Source organism: Nomascus leucogenys, chromosome 14 (assembly GCF_006542625.1).
Source record: "Nomascus leucogenys isolate Asia chromosome 14, Asia_NLE_v1, whole genome shotgun sequence".
In the NCBI taxonomy this organism is placed as follows: domain Eukaryota; kingdom Metazoa; phylum Chordata; class Mammalia; order Primates; family Hylobatidae; genus Nomascus; species Nomascus leucogenys.
Genome location: NC_044394.1, coordinates 70145212 through 70169022, shown reverse-complemented (window position 1 = coordinate 70169022; position 23811 = coordinate 70145212). Strand labels below are relative to the sequence as shown.

Here is a 23811-nt window from a genome sequence, read left to right as displayed (position 1 = left end):
GCTCAAGCAATTCTCCTGCCTCAGCCTCCCGAGTAGCTGGGATTATAGGTGCCTGCCCCCATGCCTGGCTGATTTTTTGTATTTTTAGTAAAGACGGAGTTTCACTATTTTGGACAGGCTGGTCTCGAATTCCTGACCTCAGGCGATCCACCCGCCTCGGCCTCCCAAAGTGCTGGGATTACAGGCGTGAGCCATCGCTCCTGGCCCTACTTTTCTTTTTAAATTTTTTTTGTTTTGTTTTTCTATATAGAGACGAGGTCTCACTGTGTTGCCCAGCCTGGTATCGAACCTCTGGGCTCAAGCGATCCTCCCGCTTCGGCCTCCCGAAGTGCTGGGATTACAGGCGTGAGCCACCGCGCCCGGCCCAGTGGAATACTTTCAACGGTGCTTCTGCACTGACTTCCCATCTTCCAACCCCTCCACAAACTGCAGCCAAAATGATGTTACTACAGTAACAACTTGGAGAAAGCAGTGTGGTTTAATCTGGAAGGAGCAGAAGCTGTGGAGTCCAAAGGACCCGTGTTCCTATCCTTGTTGTGCCACTTGATACGTTCCGCACAAGGGTCCCCACAGTGTTAGTTCACCGTCTCCAGCAATCAGGATGACTCCCTGAAAGGCTGTCAAACGAAACAAACGCGCAAACTGAGACAATTCCATTGTTTACGTAACTTTCGCCAAACAGGCTCCTTCCTACGAAATATCCAGCTCATAGAACAGGCTGAGATGCTTTGTTGCTTTAATTCTCTTAAGAGTCACAGCTGTCTATTTTCCACGTGCAGCTGAAGAATGGATTTCAGAACGCTCTCCCTCCGGCCCTGTTCACCTAGTAACCCCAGCTTGGGGATAAGGACCTGCAGCCCGGGCGCGACCCGGAAAGGGAATCCGCCCTTTTCGCCTCCTTCGCACCAATCGCCTGGAGTTGGCGTTTCCGCAGCAGGGACACAACCCACCCTCTAAGAGCCGCGGAGTCGGGGACCGTAGAAGGGGCCGCGCGTGCGCAGTGGCGTCGGCTGTGCTTCCGGTGCGCCGGGCGCGGACGCGGGCACGCACACACGCAAGCACGCCTCCACTTAACTGGCGCCGCCGCGGCAGCTCGAGTCCACCAGCAGCGCCGTCCGCTTGACCGAGATGCTGCGGGCCTGTCAGTTATCGGGTGTGACCGCCGCCGCCCAGGTGAGCACTGGGGCTCCCGAGGGCGCGTGAGGAGGTTGACCTAGGACCGTCAGCGAAAAACGGGGGAGCCTTGGTCGCTGCCTAGCCTCCAGGACAAACGCGAGTCTCAGGGCCACCCTCGTCGGGAGAGGCCCGGGCTGGCAGTGAGGCAGCCACCAGGGAGTTCGCCGGACTGGCATGACTTGAGGTTATTGCAGCAGCGGGGTGGGGTGTGGGAGAGTAGCGGGAGGCGCGGCTTCGCGGGGATGTAGTCCAATCAGCGCCGCGCTGCCCTCGTCCAGGACCAATCCTGGCTGCTGGCGTCTGGGTCGCCGGTTGGGCGCGCGATAGGTTTTCAGTGCTGAAGGTCGACGCGGGAGAACTACAGTTCCCGGCAGGACGAGCGGAGCCGCGGCTTGTTGCATCCTTAATAAGGAGGTGCCTGGACTTCTAGCGAGAGTACACATTTTAGGGGTCAAGGTTGTAATTATCTGGGAGGGAATGCCTTTCTTTTCGCAGCTGAGAACACTTCTGAACTATTCTTAATCCAAACAAAAGCGAAAGATTTTCATTTGTGGAGCTGAAACTCCTGGTCTTCAAGGGAAGACAGGAGTCATGACCTTGCGGCTCATTTCTGAGATTAGCACAGGGATGTGTGTCTCCAGGCGCTGGCACTACTTTGACATTCAAAGAGCCTAAATACCCAGTTACTTTTAGTTTTGCGTAATTGCCAAAGTTACTTTCTAAAATTGAAAATTAAAAAGCCTGTTTCCACTGCTCATGATTTTCAGAAAGTTGATATTTTGGCAAAATGTAGATAGCAAAACAAGTACTGTGACTCAAGCGGTAATTGAGCAGAATCCCTAGGAATAGTGAGTTAGAGACCATAAAAGTCAAGCTTTGTTTTTTCAAGTTCGCTTCTCTTCCTATTTGCTGCTAGGTAACAGAAGCAGCCCCTTCCATAGGAAATGGAACGAATCTGTGTTAGTTTTCTATTGCTGCGTAACAAATACCACAAATTTAGCAGCTTAAAACAACACCCATGAATGACCTTACGGGTTCTGTAGGATAGAAGTCTGGGCACGGATGATCTGTGTTCTCCGCTCCAGGTCACACAAGGCTGCAAAGTATTAGCCATGCTGTGGTTCTCGTTTGGAGATCAGGGTCCTCTTCCAGGCTCATGCAGTTTGTTGGCAGAATTCAGTCCCTTGCAGTTACAGGACTGAAGTCCTTCTTTTCTTGCTGCCTCTTGCCAGCCACTGCTCCCAGCTTCTACAGCCTGCCTACAGTTCCTTGCCTCAAGGCCTCCAGAGGCCATTCATAACATGGATGTTTGCTTTCGTGCAGGCTACCAGGACTTGTCTCTCTGACTTCCAAATTTCTTTTACTTTGGTCTTTCCTCTCTAGACCCAGATTTAAAAGGCTTATGTGATTAGACCAGGCCCACCTGGATGACCTCCTTTTCAGTTAATTCAGAGTCAACTTTTTGGGATCCCATTTGGGAAATAAGAAAACTAATTAAAACTTGGTAATAAAAAATGAACCCTTTTATAGCTCTGAATCAGGATGTCTAAGCTTCTTGAAATTGCTATCTTGTAAAATTCTTTGGTTTATTCTCACCATCTCCTCAATCATTCTGTAGCATTTGACATTGCTGCTTTATGAGGCTCTTTGCAATTTTGGCTTCTATCAAGTAATATTTTGGGTCCCATCTCTCTTGTTTTCCTTTACTGAGTCTGCTTCTTCTTTGTACCTTGAAATATACACCTTCTCATCTCTTCCTGTCTCTTTATAGACTCTCTAATTTGAGATTACATCAACTCTCAGAACTTTAATCCCCAAGCAGGTGACTCTCTAGCCTCGTCGTATTTGATTGTGTCAACTTACCCAGAATATCTCACTTGTCAAGATCCTTTCCACTTTATTAAACCCCATTTTCTTTCTTTTCTTTTTTTGGATACGGAGTCTCACTTTGTCACCCAGGCTGGAGTGCAGTGGCACAATCATGGCTCACTGCAGCCTTGACCTCCTGAGCACAAGCAATCCTCTTACCTCAGCCTCCTGAGTAGCTGGGACCACAGGCATGTGCCATCATCCCTGGCTAATTTTTTAAAAAATTTTTGTAGAGACGGAGTCTCTCTGTGTTGCCCAGGCTGGTCTTGAACTCCTAGGCTCAAATGGTCCTCCCACTTCTGCCTCCCAAAATGCTGGGAATATAGGCGTGAGCCACTGTGCCCAGCCAACCCCATCTTCTTAAATGTCTTATTGCTTTTACTGTTCCCTCCTAGAATCCATTCTTTACTCTAGGAGGGAATAGTAAAAGCAGTAAGACATTTAGTAAAAGGCTTTTTAAAAGGCAAACATGAGGTCATGCTCTTTAGAGACATCCTATCACATTCAGAATAAAATCTAAACTGCTTACCATGGGCTCTTGATCTGACTCTTCTCGTATTTCATTTTTCTACTGTCTCAGATTCTCCTGGTAATCTCCAGCATGTGCCTCACTGCCTTTGCATCAGGTGTTTCTTTTGCCCTGAACTCTTCTCACACGTTTGCTTAGCTTATTCCCTTCAGTTATTTTCTCAAATGTCACCTTCCCTTCAGAGAGGGCATCCTGATCCAAAATAGAATTCTGACTACTCTTGCCTTCCTTGTGTCACTATATCTTTACCCCATCCTACTTTGTTATACTTTGTAGCTCCTAGCACTACCTGATGTTATAATGTGTATTTATTACACAGTTTCCACCTTTAAAAAGTAAGCTCCACAGTGGAACTGTGTCCATATTTACTGCTGTATTTCCGGTATTGACAATAGTCCCTGGCTCTGAGTAGATGCTTAGTGAATGTTTATGACATATATAAATGAAAGAATGAATGTATTCATGAATTTTTTTTTACTTTTAAAAAATTTTTTAGAGACAGGCTCTCGTTATGTTTCCCAGGCTGGTCTTCAGCTTCTGGGCTCAAGTGATATGCCCACCTCGGCCTCCCAAAGTGGAGTTTTTCTTAATCTCTGTAAGTGGATGTGACCCCCCTTTAAACATCCCATAGATTTTCGAACCTCTGATTATATATTCAGGTTCTCCAGAGAAACAGAAACAATAAGGGTGCGTGTGTGTGTGTGTGTGTGTGTGTGTATAGATAGGGTCTCATTCTGTTGCCCAGGCCGGAGTACAGCACTATGATATCATAACTCATTGCAGTCTCAGTCTCCTGGGCTTAAACGATCCTCCCACCTCACCTCCTGAGTAGCTGGGACTACAGGCTCATGCCACCATGCCTAGCCAATGTTTTGGACTTTTAGTAGAGATGGGATCTCGCAATGTTGTTTCAGCTCATCTTGAATTTCTGAGCTCAAGCAATCTCCCCACCTTCTCCTCCCCAAAGTGCTGGGATTACAGGCATGAGCCATAGTGCCCAGCCTAGGAAGATTATTTATTTATTAATTTTTTTTGAGATGGAGTCTTGCTCTGTCGCCCAGGCTGGAGTGCAGTGGCGCGATTTCAGCACACTGCAAGGTCCGCCTCCCGGGTTCACGCCATTCTGCTGCCTCAGCTTCCCAAATAGCTGGGACTACAGGCGCCTGCCACCACGCCTGTCTAATTTTTTTTTTTTTTCTGTATTTTTAGTAGAGACGGGGTTTCACCGTGTTAGGCAGCATAGTCTCGATCTCCTGACCTTGTGATCCGCCCACCTTGGCCTCCCAAAGTGCTGGGATTACAGGTGTGAGCCACTGCCCCTGGCCGGAAGATTTATTTTTATTTTTATTTATTTATTTTTTTTGAGACGGAGTCTTGCTCTGTCGCCCAGGCTGGAGCGCAGTGGCGCAATCTCGGCTCACTGCAAGCTCCGCCTCCTGGGGTTCACGCCATTCTCCTGCCTCAGCCTCTCCGAGTAGCTGGGACTACAGGTGCCCGCCACCACGCCCGGCTAATTTTTTTTTGTATTTTTAGTAGAGACGGGGTTTCACCGTGGTCTCGATCTCCTGACCTCATGATCCGCCCACCTCGGCCTCCCAAAGTGCTGGGATTACAAGCGTGAGCCACCGCGCCCAGCCGGAAGATTTATTATAAGGACTCTACTCACACAGTTATGGAGGCTGGCAAGTCCAGAATCTGCTGTGTGGTTTGGCAGACTGGAGACCTAGGAGAGCCAATATTGCAGTTGCAGTCCACTGGCCAGCAACCTGGAAACCCAGAAGAGTGGATGGTGCAGTTTCAGTCTGGAGGCAGTCTGTTAGAGAATTGCCTCTTGCTTTTTGTTGTTTTTGAGCCCTCAACTGATTGAAGGAAGCCCACCCATGTTATAGGGCAATGTTTTTTGTTTTTGTTTTTGTTTTTTTTTGAGACAGGGTCTTGCTCTGTCACCCAGGCTGGAGTGCATTGGTGCAATCTCAGCTCACTGCAACCTTCATCCACCAGGCTCAAGCCATCCTCCCACCTGAGCCTCCTGAGTAGCTAGGACTGCAGGCATGCACCACCACACCCAGCTAATTTTTGTATTTTTTTTCTGTAGAGACAGGGTTTTGCTATATTACCCAGGCTGGTCTCAAACTCCTGGGCTCAAGCAATCCACCTGCCTTTGCCTCCCAAAGTGCTGGGATTACAGGAGTGAGCCACCATGCCTGGCCACTAGTTCACCAATTAAAATGTTACTCATCCAAAAACACAATCCAAGTTGACACATAAAATGAACCATCACAGGTAGTATCTACCTTATTCTTTGCCCAGACTGGAATGCAGTGGTGCGATCTCGGCTCACTGCAACCTCTGCCTCCTGGGTTCTAGCAATTCTCCTGCCTCAGTCTCTCGAGTAACTGGGACTGCAGGCGTGTGCCACCATGCCTGGCTAATATTTTGTATTTTTAGTAGAGACAGGGTTTCACCATATTAGCCGGGATGGTCTCAATCTCCTGACATCGTGATCTGCCCGCCTTGGGCTCCCAAAGTGCTGGGATTACAGGCTTAAGCCACTGCACCCGGCACAGTATCTGCCTTATTCTTTTTTTTTTTCCTTTTTTTTTTATTAATTTTTTTTTTGCACACAAAACAATAAACATTTCTAAAAATACATACAAACAAAAAGATGCATATCAAACATATTAGGAAGGTTGCACATGGGAAGACGGGGAATAGAAATGGGGGGTGGGAATTAAAATAAATGAGAGAGGGACTTTGTATGGATCAATGATAATAACTCAATCCTCTATTTGACAAAGAAGAAGGAGCAGGAAGAGGAAGAAAAAGAAAGTGGGATAAAGGATCAGAAAGGGAGGAAAATAGAAAAAATTAGAGTATGACTCCAGGGTAGACCTGTTTTGTTGTCGCTGGGTTGGTTGGTTGGTTTGTCTGTTGTATTTTTCATATGTTTCGCCATGTTGGCCAGGCTGGTCTTGAACTCCTAGCCTCAAGTGATCAACCCACCTCGGCCTCCCAGAATGCTGGGACTACAGGCGTGAGCCACCACGTCCAGCCCCCACATTGCCTCTGGCCTCCGTGGTAGACCACCCAGACGGGGCGGCCGGGCAGAGGCGCTCCCCACATCCCAGACGGGGCGGCCGGGCAGAGGCGCTCCTCACTTCCCAGACGGGGCAGTCGGGCAGAGGCACTCCTCACTTCCCAGACGGGGCGGATGGGCAGAGGCGCTCCTCACTTCTTCCCAGACGGGCGGCCGGGCAGAGGCGCTCCTCACATCCCAGACAATAGGCGGCCGGGCAGAGGCGCTCCTCACTTCTTCCCAGACGGGGCTGCCGGGCAGAGGCGCTCCTCACTTCTTCCCAGACGGGGCTGCCGGGCAGAGGCGCTCCTCACTTCTTCCCAGATGGGGCGGCCGGGCAGAGGCGCTCCTCACATCCCAGACAATGGGCAGCCGGGCAGAGGCGCTCCTCACTTCTTCCCAGACGGGGCTGCCAGGCAGAGGCGCTCCTCACTTCTTCCCAGACGGGGCAGTCGGGCAGAGGCGCTCCTCACTTCCCAGACGGGGGGCCGGGCAGAGGTGCTCCTCACTTCTTCCCAGACGGGGTGGCCGGGCAGAGGCGCTCCTCACTTCTTCCCAGACGGGGTGGCTGGGCAGAGGCGCTCCTCACTTCTTTCCAGACGGGGCTGCCGGGCAGAGGCGCTCCTCACTTCCCAGACGGGGTGGCCGGGCAGAGGCGCTCCTCACTTCTTCCCAGATGGGGCGGCCGGGCAGAGGCGCTCCTCACATCCCAGATGATGGGCGGCCGGGCAGAGGTGCTCCTCACTTCCCAGACGATGGGTGGCCGGGCAGAGGCGCTCCTCACTTCCCAGACGGGGCGGCCGGGCAGAGACACTCCTCACTTCTTCCCAGACGGGGTGGCCAGGCAGAGGTGCTCCTCACTTCCCAGACGGTGCCTTATTCTTTATGTTTGGGCTTATCATCCTTGCATTCCTTAGATGTGGGTATTCAGTAAATGTGCTTTAGAATTCTGGTCCCTCTGTTTTTGTTTTCTTTTTTTATTCCTCAGACTAACACCATCTTTCTTCTCTTAGTCTCAATACTGCATCACCAGGCCCAGCCTTTTTGAAGTGGTCATTGAGTTTGGAGGACATGGGCTTTCCGCCTAGCCTAGCCTTTTCTCAAACTACAAACCTGGAAGTGGTCATTTACATATGGAGTAGTCTTTCCTGCTTATAACTTGAAAGAAGAAGAAACATTATTCTTGAGGATCAACGGCACCAGCTTACTTAAGACCAAGTTTGATAACCCAGCTAGTTTAGGATTGAACTTGTGTGTGGACATGAGCGATCATCTTCTAGAGTTCCTTCTTTCTGTTAGGATTATGAAACATGATGTTACTCAGTGATAGAGATAGGCAGCCAGCCACAGGTGCTAGAAAGTAGTTTAGCAGATCATGCGGCCAGGTGTTTGCTTCTACCCATGCTAGAATCCTCTTCATTATTCTTTTTTTCATATCTCTAGACCAGTAGCCTTCAAACCATTTTGAAATACATCTTACGCTGTAACTTACTACACCCAAGTGATAACATATAAAATATATTCACATATATGCAGGGAGAACTAAAGTGTCAAGTTCCTGCTTTTGTCATACAGATAAGTATCTGCCATTTCTATAACTAAAGAGCACGTGTTCGCCTAGAATAGAATATGTTTATACTGAAATGTAATGCTGCTTCAATGTAAAATTGTAATGTAAAATGTAAAATTTCAATGTAAAAACTTACTGGATTTTTTTATGGGATGTACTTTTTAACCTTAATGCATGATTCTTATAAACTATTTTAAATTAACAGTAGAAAAAGTTAATTTGTTGTATATCAATCTATATTTCAAATGTAGAACTGCCCATTAACTTATGGGTGCCTTTTTCATTTGTGTGGGAGGAGTCCTTATGACAAGATCCACAAAAACGTTATCAGTTGACAGCAACCAGCAGTCTGTGGAGGAAACCTGGAACCTCTAGTTAGAGTTCACATGAGGCAGCTCATACTACAGGCTCCATGTCCAGGTTGTCATGCTAGATTGTGGTTTCTTTATGTCTTCACTTTAGTTTGGTAGAGCTAAGGAACAGATGGTCTTTGTAACAACATTAATCATGGGGTGGAACACTTGAGGTCAGGAGTTCAAGACCAGCCTGGCCAATATGGTGAAACCCCATCTCTACTAAAAATACAAAAATTAGCCTGGTGTGGTGGCGGGTGCCTGTAATCCCAGCTGCTCGGGAGGCTGAGGCAGGAGAATCTCTTAAACCCAGGAGGTGGAGGTTGCAGTGAGCTGAGATCATACCATTGCACTCCAGCCTGGGTGTCACAGCGAGATTCCATCTCAAAAAAAAAAAAAAAAAAAAATTACATGGGAATTGTATGTTTCCTCTTTTTTTTAATATCACGTTTCTGTGGGTTAGAAGCAGCAAGGCTAACCTTATAACATATGTCTAGACAGATTGCTTTGAAACAGTGTTGTCCTTTCTATGTCATAGGTCCTTATTAATAAAAAGGAATTCCAGGACAAAAAAGTAGCCAATATTTTGTGCATTAATGTAGGATATTTAGTTTATGTTAATAGTTTAGTACTTAAGAGAGCTCTGGAGACAGACCTTATGTTTGGCAATGGTTTCTTAGCTATAATACGAAAAGCACAAGCAACAAAAGAAACTAAAGATAAATTGGACTTCATTAAAATTTTAAATTTTTGTGCATCAAAGGGATACTTGAGAGTGAAAAGGATGAAAGTATTCTAATGGATACTAGGTATTTTGGATACTAGACCCTCATCGTATCTGATGAGGTGTTTCTTTTTAGTTAAGGAACTCCTGCAACTCAGTAACAAAAAAGACTACCCAAATAAAAAATAGGCAAAGGGCCCAGGCTCTGTGGCTCATGCCTGTCATCCCAGCACTTTGGGAGGCTGAGGCAGGCAGAACGCTTGAGCACAGGAGTTCAAGACTAGCCTGGACAGCATGATGAAACTCTGTTTCTACAAAAAATACAAACATTAGCTGGGTGTGGTGGCATGCACCTGTAGTCTTAGCTACTCGGGAGGCTGAGAGGTGGGAGGATTGCTTAAGCCTGTGAGGTCGAGGCTGCAGTGAACCATGATGGTGCCACAGCACTCCAGTCTGGGTGACAGAGTGAGACGCTGTCTCCAAATATATACATATATGTATTTGTGTGTGTGTGTGTGTGCGTGCGTGCGTGTGTGTGTATGCATGCGCAAAGGACTTGAATAGACTTTCATCCAAAGCAGATATACAGATGGCCAAGAAGCACATGGAAAGATGCTCAACATCCTTTGACACTAGGGAAATGCAAATTAAAACCGTGAGATACTCAGTTCACAACCACTAAGATGGTTGTAGTAAAAATGGAAAATAACAAATTAGCCGGGCATGGTGGTACACACCTGTAATCCCAGCTATTTGGGAGGCTGAGGCAGGAGAATCACTTGAACCCGGGAGGCAAAGGTTGCAGGGAGCCAAGATTGCGCCATTGCACTCCAGCCTGGGCGACAAGAGCAAAACTCCATCTCAAAACAAAAATGGAAAGTAACAAATGTTGGTGAGGGTATAGAGAAATTGGAACCCTGCTACATTGCTAGTGGGAATGTAAAATGGTACAGCTGCTATGAAAAAATAGTTTAGTGGTGTCTCAGTAACTTTTTTTTTTTTTTGGAGACAGAGTTTCACTCCTGTTGCCCAGGGTGGAGTGCAGTGGCGCAATCTCGGCTCACCGCAACCTCTACCTCCTGGGTTCAAGGGATTCTCCTGCTTCAGCCTCCCGAGTAGCTGGGATTACAGGCATGCGCCACCACACCCAGCTAATTTTGTATTTTTACTAGAGACTAGGCTTCTCCATGTTGGTCAGGCTGGTCTCGAATTCCCAACCTCAGGTGATCTGCCTGCCTCGGCCTCCCAAAGTGCTGGGATTATAGGCATGAGCGACTGAGCCTGGCTGTGTCTCAGTAATTTAAACATAGAATTACCATATGACCCTGAAGTTCCCTGCCAAAAGAATAAAAAACAGGTGTTCAAACAAAAACTTTTAGATGAATATTCATAGCAACATTATTCACAATTCACAGCCAAAAGGTGAGGCAACCCAAATGTCCATTAACTGATGACTGGTTAAACAAAATATGGTATATTTATGTGATAAAATATTAGATTCAGCCATAAAAAGGAATGAAGTACAAACTACATGTGTGATACATGTTACAATGTGGATGAATTGTGAAAACATTATACCAAGTGAAAGAAGCTGGACAAAAAGATGTACATTGTATGATTCCATTTATACAAAATATCTCAAATAGGCAGATTCATAGAAACAGAAAGTACATGGTGGTTGCCAGGGGCCAGAGAGAGAGGAAAATGGGGGATGACTGCTTAATGGATATAGGATTTCCTTTTGGGGTAATGAAAATGTTCTAAGATTAGATAGTGGTGATGGTTGTTGTACAACATTGTGGATGTACTAAATACCGTGGAATTGTACATTTTAAAATGGTTAGAATGGTGAATTTTATGTTAAGGGAATTTTGTCACATAGAGGAAAAAAAAAATACCTGCCACCAGGTATTTGCAGATGGCCTGAAGTATAGAGGCAGAGCTAGATACACACATACACACCCTAAACTTGAAGAGGCTTCCATTGACCCAAGATAGGAAAATTTGAGCAAAAAGACAGTAATTGCAAATGGTTGAAATCCATCAAAAGTGTTTAAATCTATGAATTTAAAAGTTCTGTTCTTATGAGTTACAGCTGCATAACAGGCCACCTTGAGCTTGGGGTAAAATAACAGTATTTATTGCCCTACTCAGTTCTGGAAAATTTTTGCTCAGAGACCCTCGTGAAGTTGCAGTCAGATAGTTACTAGGTCTACAGTCATCCCCAAGTCTTCTTTACTCTCATGTGTGGCAGTAAATACTGGCTGCAGCTGACACCTCAGCAGGGACTGTTGGCTGGATCACCCATCTGTGGCATCTTTAAGTGTCTGGACTTCCATACACTTTGGTGGCTGGGTTCCAAGGGCAAGTGTGACAAGAGGCAGAGCCAGGTAGAAGCTGTATCCTTTTTATGTCTTAGTCTCAGGAGTTACAGAGCATCACTTTCACTGCCTTCTATTAGTGAATTAGTAACAAAGGCCTGCCCTTGTTTAAGGGAAATGTACATAAAACTTGTTATTGTTGGGAGAGGGGCACGTTTCTGGAACAGCATGTGGTATAGGAAGTATTGCAGTCAGTTTTGGATATTATCCTCAGCCTTCTGGACACAACTGACATCCCTCCCACATGCAAATACACTCACAACCTTCTCCAAGACCCTCCAGAGTCTAATGCCATCAAAGCATCAGCATTAGGAACAAGATCTTGTCATCTAAATCAGATCTTACTATGGATAAGACATCTTGAATGTGGTCCCTAGGGTATAGCTTCCTAAACACTTTTCTTGGTGATCTAAAGCCCTGTAAACTAAAGAGACAAATTATCTGCTCCCCATACATTCAGCATATGGTGGTATGACAGGCACAGAATAATCACTCTAGACACTCCTGTTCAAAAAGGCAGAAACTAAGAGGCACACAGCAGTCACCATTCCATAACAAGTGTAAAATTCAGCTGGCCCTATGTTTCTAATTCCGTAATGAGAGCTTAGTCCTACTGCTTGGGAATGATTCTCCTCAGCTCTTGGTTCTACCCTTTGGGCTCTTGGTTTTACACTTGAATTATTCTTCCATTTCCAGAATATGTCGCCTGTTGCAGCTAAATTGTTTCACAGCCTACTTCCTGTCTGTAGAAGTTTAAGAGTCCAGAAGCTTCTTTTCATTTTGTCCTCTTTTTCACTTTAAGCCAGCATGTTTTTTATTGACAATTCTCAACAAGTTTGTGGGTTTCCTGTGACTCTTAATGGGATTTTCTTCATTAGATGCATGATACACATCTTACCAAGATAAGCCCTTCTCCATTTTGGGCTTCCTGTGAGGCTGCTGTAGGTAACACCTTTAATGTTCTGAGTAACCTTATTGTTTTAATAGAATTTGGGAAACACATCCTTATGATTCTTAGAGGGCCTTTTCCTCAAGGTAAAAAAAAGACTCTCTGAGGGGCACCTCCTTAGATCTTTTTGAGATCTCAAAGTATCTTTTGGTCACACACTAGATTTGATCTTTGGCTTGAAGCCCTTCTCTATTTGAGAATCTATTTGAAAACAATAAGCAGTTTTATTTTTGAACCTACCAAATCCTGACTCTTTTATATTTCCTTTAAATTTTGCTTGAAAGCGAAACAGGCTTTTGTTTTGTTTTTTAATGCTCATCTCTGTCATTATACTCAGCTAAAAGAAACCAGTTAGCACTTGTGATGAACACTATACTTGGAACTCTTTTTTTTTTTTTTTTTAAAGACAGAGTCTGGCTCTGTCACCCAGGCTGGTGCAATCTCGGCTCACTGCAAGCTCTGCCTCCCGGGTTCACGCCATCCTCCTGCCTCAGCCTCCCGAGTAGCTGGGACTACAGGCACCCGCCACCACACCTGGCTAATTTTTTGTATTTTTAGTAGAGACGGGGTTTCACCATGTTCACCAGGATGGTCTCAATATCATGACCTTGTGATCCGCCCGCCTTGGCCTCCCAAAGTGCTGGGATTACAGGCGTAAGCCACTGCGCCTGGCCTACTTGGAACTCTTTAGCCAAGTACATCAGTTCATTACATGTAGCTATAGCTATGCTTAATTTTCTATTTTCCATGTCTGTCATTACAGATGACAGTTTTGATAAACTTCTGTCACTACGTAACAAGAATATCTTTTCCTCCAGGTTCCAAAAACTTTTTTTTTCTCGCTTTTCTTTAAGCACTCACCAACAGGCTCTGTGAAGGCCATTAGGCTTCTGCTAACAGTCTCTTCAAGGTTCTTCCAGCTTCTGCCGCCCCCAACACCAGTCCCAAAGTCATGACCTCGTGTTTGTTTTGTTGCAGTAGCAGCCCTCTTCGAGGTATAAACGTATGTTTGGTTATCTGTAGCTGTGTAACAGACCACCCTAAACTTAGTGGTATTAAATAGCAGTGTAATTATAATTATTATATTAACAATAATAAACGTGTTAATATATAAATTATGTAAATAAAAATTACTCAGTGCTTTGAGAGGCCAAGGTAGGAGGATTGCTTGAGGCCAGGAGTTCAAAACCAGCTTGGGTAACATAGCAGACCTGGCTCTATAAAAAACAAGAACAAAAATATTAGCTGGGTATGGTGGGCATGTGCCTGTAGTCCCAGCTACTCAGGGTCCTGAGGCTGGAGGATCACTTGAGCCCGGGAGTTAGAGGTTACAGTGAGCTATGATCATACCACTGCATTCCACAACCTTGGCAACAGAGCGAGACTCAGTCTCTTAAAAAAAATTATTTATATGCTTGAAACACTCTATTTCTGTATTTTCACCCCTCAGATTGTCAATGATTAAAAAAAAAATGATACAATACAGTGTGTTGGAGAAAATGTGGGAAAACATACTTTCATATTACTAGAGGGCAGTTTGGCTAATTTGGCAGTATTAATCAACATGGCAAATTTTACTTTTAAGAATAAACCCAAAATTGTGTATACAGTGTTACTCAGGTAGCATTATTTATTTTAACAAAAATTTAGAAAAAACCTCAGTGTCCCTCAATAGGGGCTGGTTAACAATTAAATATTAAGTAACAATGGAATACCAAATCATGAAATCCCTTGGGAAGCTTTTCACGTACTGATATACAGTGATTTAAAATATATGTCCTTGAACTTTAATAGAGAACTGCATGTATATTATGGTATCATTTATGTAAAGGTGGGGAAAGTCAGGAAAATATGCACATTTGAATAAATATACATAAAATGTCTCTGGATAAATAAGAAACTGACAGTGTCAGTTGCCTATGGCAAGCATGGGGTGGCTGGGGAAAGAAGTATGAGGGAGATTTTACTCTATGCATATTTAAACTTTTAAAATTATTATTTAAAACCTCAGATTTTAAATTTATTTAGTATTAGGAAGTTTTAACTTATAGTCAAAATACATTCTGTCAAAGGGAGGATGGAGAATCAAGATAAAAGAAAATAGAAGGTAGATAAAGAAACATTTAAAAATACTGATGCTGGGCGTGGTTGTTGATGCCTGTAATTCCAACACTTTGGGAGGCCGTGGCAGGAGAATAGGTTGAGACCAGGAGTTCGAGACCAGCCTGGTCAACATAGCAAGACCCGGTCCACCTCCCAGGCTCAAGTGATTCTCATGCCTCAGCCTCCCAAGTAGCTGGGACTATAGGTGCATGCCACCAAACCCGGCTAATTTTTGTATTTGTAGTAGAGATGGAATTCTTGCCGTGTTGCCAAGGCTGGTTTTGACGTCCTGGGTTCAAGCAATCCCCCCGCACCGCCCACCCTCGCCAGCTTCCCAAAGTGCTGGGATTACAGGCATGAGCCACCATGTCAATAATTGAAATACTTTTTAATACCAGTTGTATCTGCTTTACATATTTTAAAACATCTGATTTTTTTTTTTTTTAAATGTATTACTGCATTAGTTAGCTGTTTACCTCTAGGCTTTGGCCAGTAGAGTGTAAATTATAACTCTAATTTCATGTGTCCTATGATCATGTGATATATTTTCCTAAAACTATAGAAACTTTTAAAAGGAAGTTTGTGTTATTCTGATATTCGTTAAATACAATTTCATTAAAGAACCTAGAAAAAGCATTTTTCCTCTTGCAGTTTGATTTTTCCTAGTATTTTTTAAAAAGATACTTTTATGGATTTGATAAGTGTAAATTTTCAAATTGATAGGTATGAATGGTTTAAAGTTTATGAAAACCTTCCCCAGTAGTATTTAGATGCTTGTTCATTTGCTTAATTTAGGGGATCCACATATTATTAAGAAATATTTAGGTGTATTTTACTCTTACTAAAACCAATCATAAACCATATAGCCCTGATCATTTGTTTTTATGTAAGGATAGATTAGTTATATGGGGACAGGTGTACTTGAGCATTTACAACATTAATTAAAATGTTTTTCTTAAAATGGTTGGCTTTTAGACTAACAATATGCTAAGATAAACCAAAAATCAGCTTTTAAATGAATGCCTCTAGGAGTTGACCAGCTGCATAGTTAGCTTAGAGATGAGAAACCTGGTTTTCTGGATCAGTTAGCTGAGGTTAGATCTGTCCCTTGAGTGTGTATCCTTTAACGCCATGTTTTTAGCTAGACTTCGTGGGTGATTTTCAGATGTCTAAACTAAGCTTATAAAGTAAAAATAGATTTTTTTTTGCCAATTAAGAAAACATATAGCAAATACCAATTGTATTCAAGAAATAATTAGCATACTTAAGACTTATTTAAAGGTGCTAATTGATCATAGTCTGATAATTTTTTTTAATATTAGTAATTTTATGTGAGCCTTGGGGTGTAAGAAGCATCACTGCTTTTAGGAATCTATAAATATGGTTCATGATAAATTGACTTCTAAAAAAAGTAATTTTTTGTTTAATGAAGACATTTTTAATAAAAGTGTTATTTCTGTATTACCAACCCTAAAAGCTTGCCAGTTTCCTTTAACTGTATTGGTTGTGATCTGTTTTCCTTCTTTAGAGTTGCCTCTGTGGGAAGTTTGTCCTCCGTCCATTGCGACCATGCCGCAGATACTCTACTACAGGCAGCTCTGGGTATGTAGTATGTCTCACTATAACCAGGCTTGTCACCGTGTGCTGCTAAAGGAGTGTGTGTTTTCCTTGAATATGGGAATAGCTGTCTAAACCTTTTTTTTTTAAAGGGGTACATACACCGAAGCTTTGCTGTAACATTGTTGGGGTACCTTCTGGAGCATTGTTTGTAGGTAAAAATTTGTTAATAATGTACCTTTTGGCTCTTTGGTAATTGGATGGCATCCGAGGCAGAGCCCTCCTTGCATGTGCAATCTACCATTCTACGGCAAATAGATTTATATCCAGAACTCAGCGTGTTGTAACTTAAATAAGCGTTAAATTTATTTGGCATTTTATTAGCTTTTCATGTTGTGACTTAAGCTAGTGTTAAATTTTTTTGGCATTTTATTATCTATTTTTTTTTCTTTTTTTTAAAGACAGAGTCTCGCTCTGTTGCCTAGGCTGGAGTGCAGTGGCTCGATCTTGGCTCACTGCAACCTCCACCTCCCAGGTTCAAGCGATTTTTCTGCCTCAGCCTCCCCTGTAGCTGGGACTACAGGCGCATGTCACCATGCCCAACTAATTTTTGTATTTTTAGTAGAGATGTGGTTTCGCCATGTTGTCCAGGCTGGTCTCGAACTCCTGACCTCAGGTGATCCGTCCGCCTTGGCCTCTCAAAGTGCTGGCATTACAGGTGTGAGCCACCATGCCCGGCTGGTATTTTATTATCTTTTGTAAAGAGTTTATTGTGTTTAGGCCGGGCGTGGTGGCTCACGCTTGTAATCCCAGCACTTTGGGAGGCCGAGGAGGGTGGATCACCTGCGGTCAGGAGTTTGAGACTAGCCTGGCCAACATGGCGAAACCCCGTCTCCACTAAAAATAAAAACATTAGCCAGGTGTAGTGGCACATGCCTGTAATCCCAACTACTTGGGAGGCTGAGGCAGGAGAATCACTTGAACCCGGGAGGTGGAGGTTGCAGTGAGCCACGATCATGCCATTGCACTCCAACCTGAGTGACAAGAGCAAGACTTTGTCTCAAGAAAAAAAAAAAAAAAAAAAAAAAGAGTTTATTGTGTTTATAGAAATGTTTGATTGAGGAAGAGGAGCCTTGAAAGTTAGTGATAGTTCTTGTTTGGGTTCAGAGAGAATCTCATGATTGTGAACATGTTGAGTTAAAGGGTGGATTCCTAGATATTGTATTTAAAAAAGTTTTAGTTATTCATACTTTATTTCTTTTTTTTTTTTTTTTTTTTGAGACAAGGTCTTGTTCTGTTGCTCCAGGCTGGAGTGCAGTGGCATGATCACGGCTCACTGCAGCCTTGATCTCCCAGTCTTAAGCATTCCTCCTACCTCAGCCTCCTGAGTAGCTGGGGCCCGTGCTACTACACCTGTCTAATTTTTTTTGGCAGGGGGTGGTGGGTAGAGATGGGGCCTTACTATGGTGCCTAGGGTGGTTTTGAACTCCTGGGCTCAAGCAACCCTTCTACCGAGGCCTCCTAAAATGAATAAATACAATTTTTGGTGGCAACATGTTATAAACAAATCAGGAAAAGGTGATGTGCAGATATGGTGGTAAACTTGGCTGCTATGATCTGAATTAGTGGTAGATAAGTAGAGGCTAGAGGTCTTTGAGATGGTTACCTTGGTATAGGAAAATAGGTGTAGGAGAACCAAGAAATATAAATGTATTTCCTGTTTCTTTCACTTAGGTTGACTACTGGCAAAATTGCTGGAGCTGGCCTTTTGTTTGTTGGTGGAGGTATTGGTGGCACTATCCTATATGCCAAATGGGATTCCCATTTCCGGGAAAGTGTAGAGAAAACCATACCTTACTCAGACAAACTCTTCGAGATGGTTCTTGGTCCTGCAGCTTATGTTCCATTGCCAAAGAAATCGGTAAGAGTTTTAAACAATATTTCAATTTATCCAATGAAATACTTTAAAAGCAAGTTGTTTTCATGTTGAAAATACAGTTGTCTTTTGGTATTCTTGAAGGAGAGGTTCAGGACCTCCCGTGGATACAAAAATCCCATGGATGCTCAAGTCTCAGATATAAAATGTTACAGTGTTTGCATATAACCTATGTATACCCTCCCATATACTTTAAATCATCTCTAGATTAGATGTAATATCTAATACAATGTAAATGCTGTCTAAATTTTTGTTATACCGTGTTATTTAGGGAATGATGGCAAGAAAAAAAGTCTGTCCATGTTCAGTACAGGTGCAGTTTTTTTGTTTTTTTTTGAGACGGAGTTTCACTCTTGTTAACCAGGCTGGAGTGTAGTGGTATGATCTCGGCTCACTGCAACCTCTGCCTCCTGGGTTCAAGCGATTCTCCTGCCTCAGCCTCCCGAGTAGCTGGGATTACAGGCAACTGCCACCATGCCCGGCTAATTGTTTGTATTTTTAGTAGAGATGGGGTTCACCATGTTGGCCAGACTGGTCTCGAACTCCTGACCTCAGGTGATCTGCCCGCCTCAGCCTCCCAAAGTGCTGGGATTACAGGCATAAGCCACCATGCCTGGCCTCAGGTACAATTTTTAAACAAATATACTTTTTCAATCTGTGGTTGGTTGAATCTATGGATGTAGAACCTACAGATATGGAGAGCCAGTTGTGTTTTGTATGTATGCAGTGCAACTTGCCAGATGTATGTATGTTTTCTTTTTTTTTTTCAAGACGGAGTCTTGCTCTGTCGCCCAGGCTGGAGTACAGTGGTGTGATCTCGGCTCACTGCAACTTCCGCCTCCTGGGTTCAAGTGATTCTCCTGCCTCAGCCTTCCAAGTAGCTGGGATTATAGGTGTGTGCCACCACACCCGGCTAATTTTTTGTATTTTTAGTAGAGACGGGGTTTTACCATGTTGGCCAGGCTGGTCTTGAACTCCTGACCTGTGATCCGCCTGCCTTGGCCTCCCAAAGTGCTGGGATTACAGGTGTGAGCCACTGTGCCTGGCCAGTTTTTTTTTTTTTTTTTTTTTTGAGACGGAGTCTTGCTCTGTCACGCAGGCTGGAGTGCAGTGGCCCTCCTGGGTTCACGCCATTCTCCTGCCTCAGCCTCCCGAGTAGCTGGGCTTACAGACACTCGCCACCACGCCCGGCTAATTTTTTGTGTTTTTTTTAGTAGAGACGGGGTTTCACTGTGTTAGCCAGGATGATCTTGATATCCTGACCTCATGATCCGCCCGCCTCTGCCTCCCAAAGTGCTGGGATTACAGGCATGAGCCACCGTGCCTGGCCGCCAGTTTTCTTTAAATTGAACTAATAGTAGCTGGTACAGATGGATAATTATTCTTTTGGAGTCCCATAAGTGCTCTCAGTACATATCACATAGAAAATAACTGCTGCACACAAGGGTAAATGGAGGAGATACTTGGGCAGAGGTAACCATGGTTTCCCTATGGACTGAGGGGGACATCTATATATTATCCCATACTGTTGCAGCTATCAAGCTCTTACTTAGAACACTATAAAAACAAGTGCAGAATGGTCATGACATAAAACCACATATTATGGTTAGTAATGGTTCCTTTTAGACCATAACACAAAGTCACAGAATTTTCATCTAGATGCTGATTAGTTAGTTGACAGGATATCTTGTACTGTTCCTGTAACTTTGTGTGTATTCCTTTTTTTCTCACCAGCCTTAAAATTTTTTTCTTTTCTTTTTCTTTTGAGACAGAGTCTCGCTCTGTCGCCCAGGCTGGAGTGCAGTGGCGCGATCTCGGATCACTGCAACTTCTGCCTCCTGGGTTCTGGCAGTTCTCCTGCTTCAGCCTCCCAAGTAGCTGGGACTACAGGCGTGCGCCACCATGCCTAGCTAATTTTTGCATTTTTTAGTAGAGATGGAGTTTCACCATGCTGGCCAGGCTGGTCTTAAACTCCTGACCTCAGGTGATCCGCCCGCCTCAGCCTCCCAAAGTGCTGGGATTACAGGCATGAGCCACCGTGCCCAGCCTAAAAAAATATTTAAACTCTAATCTTAAATGTTTCTTCATTCACACACAGCTTCTCGTAAAAAAAAAAATTCTGTAAAAGAGCATGGATTTTTGGCTCTTTGGTATTGGGCATTTCTTTACGCTAGGAGGCTGGACATGGCTGATCAGAAACTGGGTGGACTTACTGTCCAGTATCTAACATGATCTAGAGACCCATCCTATAGCAAAGTTAATGTTTGGAAAAATAAATGTCATCTAATTTCCTCCCTGTAACCCACCCCAACCATACTTTTTCACAATGTTTTTGACTAGTCTTCTACATCATTTATTCTTCCCTATGGACTTTAAAATGTCCATACTGGCTGAGGGAGATAATTTTGTAGCTTCATAAGTCAAGGAGCAGAACCCTGTGGATTTATTCTAAAATCTTGAATCTATTTTAAGCAGCATGACCCAGGAGAAATAGCTGGAAGCTATTCTAGGAGCATGGAGTAAGGTTGAAAAATTCAGAGCAGTGTTCTTTTCTCAGTTGATGTGACTTCAGATGTCATTCTTTGTAGATGAATCCTTTATCTCTCCAAATAGCCTTGGCCTCTCCTCACTCCACTTTAGCTACCTTGGAGAACATTTCTACTTAATAGCTCAGCATGTTTGTACTACACCACCTCCACACTTACACTACTCCTTATTTGCTTTTTTGTATTAAAGATAGTACCAAGTTGTCAGGTGTAGCTAGGCCAGAATTCGTAGATTCTTCACAGGTTGCCCATATTTTGTTAGCTTTCCTATCTTGTTTAATCTTCTTCTTGCATTACCACTATCTGTACCCCTATTCTGACCTTTATCACTTCATATACAGATTGTCTTCTGAACTAGTCCTGTTGCTCTCCATGCACAAAGTCTTTCCCATCTTCCTCCCAGTCTCTACCCACCTAGATCTCTCCTCCTAACAGAATCTGGGTCATCCTTATATTAATACCAGAGAATCTTCTAAAAGCAGTGCTATGATATTTTCATGTTAACACCTATTAATGTACTTCCAGATATTTCGTATTGTTTAAAAGACGGAAGACCACAGGATATAAAAACTAGAGAAATCTTTCTTACCTTCTGAATAAGTATGAAGCCAGGAGTGCTTAAATATCAGCCTAGGAACTGGCCATTGGGCTCCTTTATTTCTGTAGTTTGTGGTCTTTGCTAGCTTTTAAGTTGACATTCAATACCCTTGGCAATCTGGCACTTGTTTACCTTTGCAGCCTTATCTCTGGGTTCTGCACATAAGCCCTTAGCTGTACACCAGTTGCCCTTCATTACAAATATGTCTTTGCTTTCCATTTATTCATTTATTCAACCAATGTTAATCAAGTGATTATTGTGTTGCAGGCACTGTTCCAAGGGCCATGCTTAAAAAGAGAACTCATCTAAGATCCCTTCCATTTGTACAACTTTTTTCAGGATGGTCTCCTACCCAGAATGACTTCCTTTCCTTTGCTCATTAATGTTCTTTTCAAGGGCTGCATCCTTCACTGTATAGATCTAAGTTAATTTTCTCACCTCTGAATTACAATAGCAGTTAGTATTTCTATTTTTTTTTTTTTTTTTTTTTTTTTACCATTTATTCAAGCACTCTCTACTGTTAAACATCGTGTCGGCTTGTTGCTGTGCATTTTATTTCATAGTAACCTTTTTAGTGGCAACATGATTTGTTATAACATTATCTCTATATTTACTGTCCATGCATAAAATCTTTTTGATGGACATGGAATAACACCTGCCTAAATGGTTACAACTGTTACATTCCTGGATAGAACTTCCTATCATAAAAATGTCATTTCTCTCAAATATATATGTATGTCATTAAAGATAGTACCAAGATAGTACCAAATTACATTAAGATAGTACTAAATTACATTAAGATAGTACCAAATATATATGACATACATATATATATATTTGAGAGAAATGTATATGTAGAGAGAAATGATGTTTTTATGGTGTGTCTATGCACACAAATCTAGTAAGAATTTGAATGAATTTTTCTAGATGGTGAGGAACCAGATAATACAGTTTTAACATTTATATGGAGGAATTAATGATGTACAAGACTACTCAAGAGCATTTTGAAAAAGGGATGAGGAGGGGTGCTTTTCTAGATAGACTTTTTTATACTGCTACTTTAATAAAATAAGGTTGTGACACAGGAAAAGAAATTAGAGGAATAGAACAACTGAATTTGGAAATAGATCACACACACATTTTAATTGTGGGAATGTGAATCACTAGAACCTTAAGTGAAAGTGATCTGTTAACATCTGTTAAAAATATACAACCCCTTTGACCCAGCAATTCCTCTTCTGAAAACTATCCCATAGATGTCACACTACGGTGCTTTTCATTTAAATGGACAGGGATGGATGTTCGTTGCTTTGTTTGTAGCAGCAAAACAAAACAAAACAGGAAACAATTTGAATGACTGTAGAGGAGAAGTTGACCAAATTATGGGAAATTGTTATATGAGGATATTATGCAACTAAAAAGAATTTCTTGACCTGAAAGAGAATGTCCATGATAGAGTGTTAAATGAAAAAAAGAGCAAGTTACAAGGTAATTTGTATAATATAACCCTATTTTGGTTTGTTGAAGGAAGTGAAACATTGTTTATGTGTATATACTTGAGCTTTTGCTCAGGAGTGGAAGGATAGATTCCAGGCTATTAGCAGTGGCTACCTAAGAGAGTGGAAAGGGAAAGGAGCAGTGAAGAGGCAAGTTAAAGCCACTGATATATCTTGGTATTATTTTGCTTGTTACAGTAAACAGTCTTCATCATTCAAAAATAATATTTTAATGAAAATGGAAATAATTCTGGTTTCTGGTAGTGACTAAGTTCAGAACCATCTCTGTTGTGTTTAAGTAGTCATGTTAGGGATATCTGAGTCCTACTGCCAAGTTAGGGCAAAAAGTGGAATAATGTAAGTGGAAATAAAAATAAAAGTAATTTTCTCTGTCACATATCTGGCAGCCCTCTTAAATGAACAGTGTCTTAAACTTAGAGCAGGCAATAATTAGGAAAGAGGAAGGCAAGCCTTGCTTACAAATTGATCTTATATCTTATTGTGCAATTGCATGAATCCTGGAGATCAAAGAAACAAAATTCATTTGTATTTTTACTCAGAGCCTTTAATAATCATTTGCTTCTAACTGAATGTATACAGAAGACATCATAATTTGATTTAGAAAGGAAATGATAATAGTCTTCTTAATACTGTATAAGTACAAGGAATGGTGTTTAATGAGAAGATCATATGTCATGGACTTTATTGGTCACCCTAATAGAAATCTTTGTTGCTATTAAAATATGGGCTGGTCATTTGGAATGAAATTTTTGAACTGCACTTTTCTAGTAATGGTGGTTTCTCTCAACTATGTTTAATAAAATATATTCGTTACAAAGTGTTGATAACTTTATGTTAAAAGCCTGAAAGACTTGGCATTTGAAATACTGCAAATTACTGTACCCTTTTAAAAAACAGTAGTGTATCTGAAATGTTAAATGTTTTTTA

The 23811-nt window shown here is 42.7% G+C and overlaps 1 protein-coding gene across 6 annotated transcripts in view; it reads left to right on the top strand.

The window, feature by feature from the left end:
- The first annotated feature begins 326 nt into the window (after nt 1-326).
- Nucleotides 327-23811, top strand: part of IMMT (inner membrane mitochondrial protein) — a 53631-nt gene continuing 30146 nt past the window's right edge. For 4 of the 6 annotated variants that reach the window (XM_030827541.1, XM_012502648.2, XM_012502647.2 and 1 more), the window contains exons 1-3: nt 327-1173; nt 16259-16332; nt 18022-18208. In XM_030827541.1, the coding sequence (XP_030683401.1) occupies nt 1129-1173; nt 16259-16332; nt 18022-18208 (306 nt within the window). In that variant the 5' untranslated portion in view covers nt 327-1128. The remainder of the gene's footprint in view (nt 1174-16258; nt 16333-18021; nt 18209-23811) is intronic. The other 2 variants (XM_030827540.1, XM_003268766.4) reach the window with 1 other exon arrangement.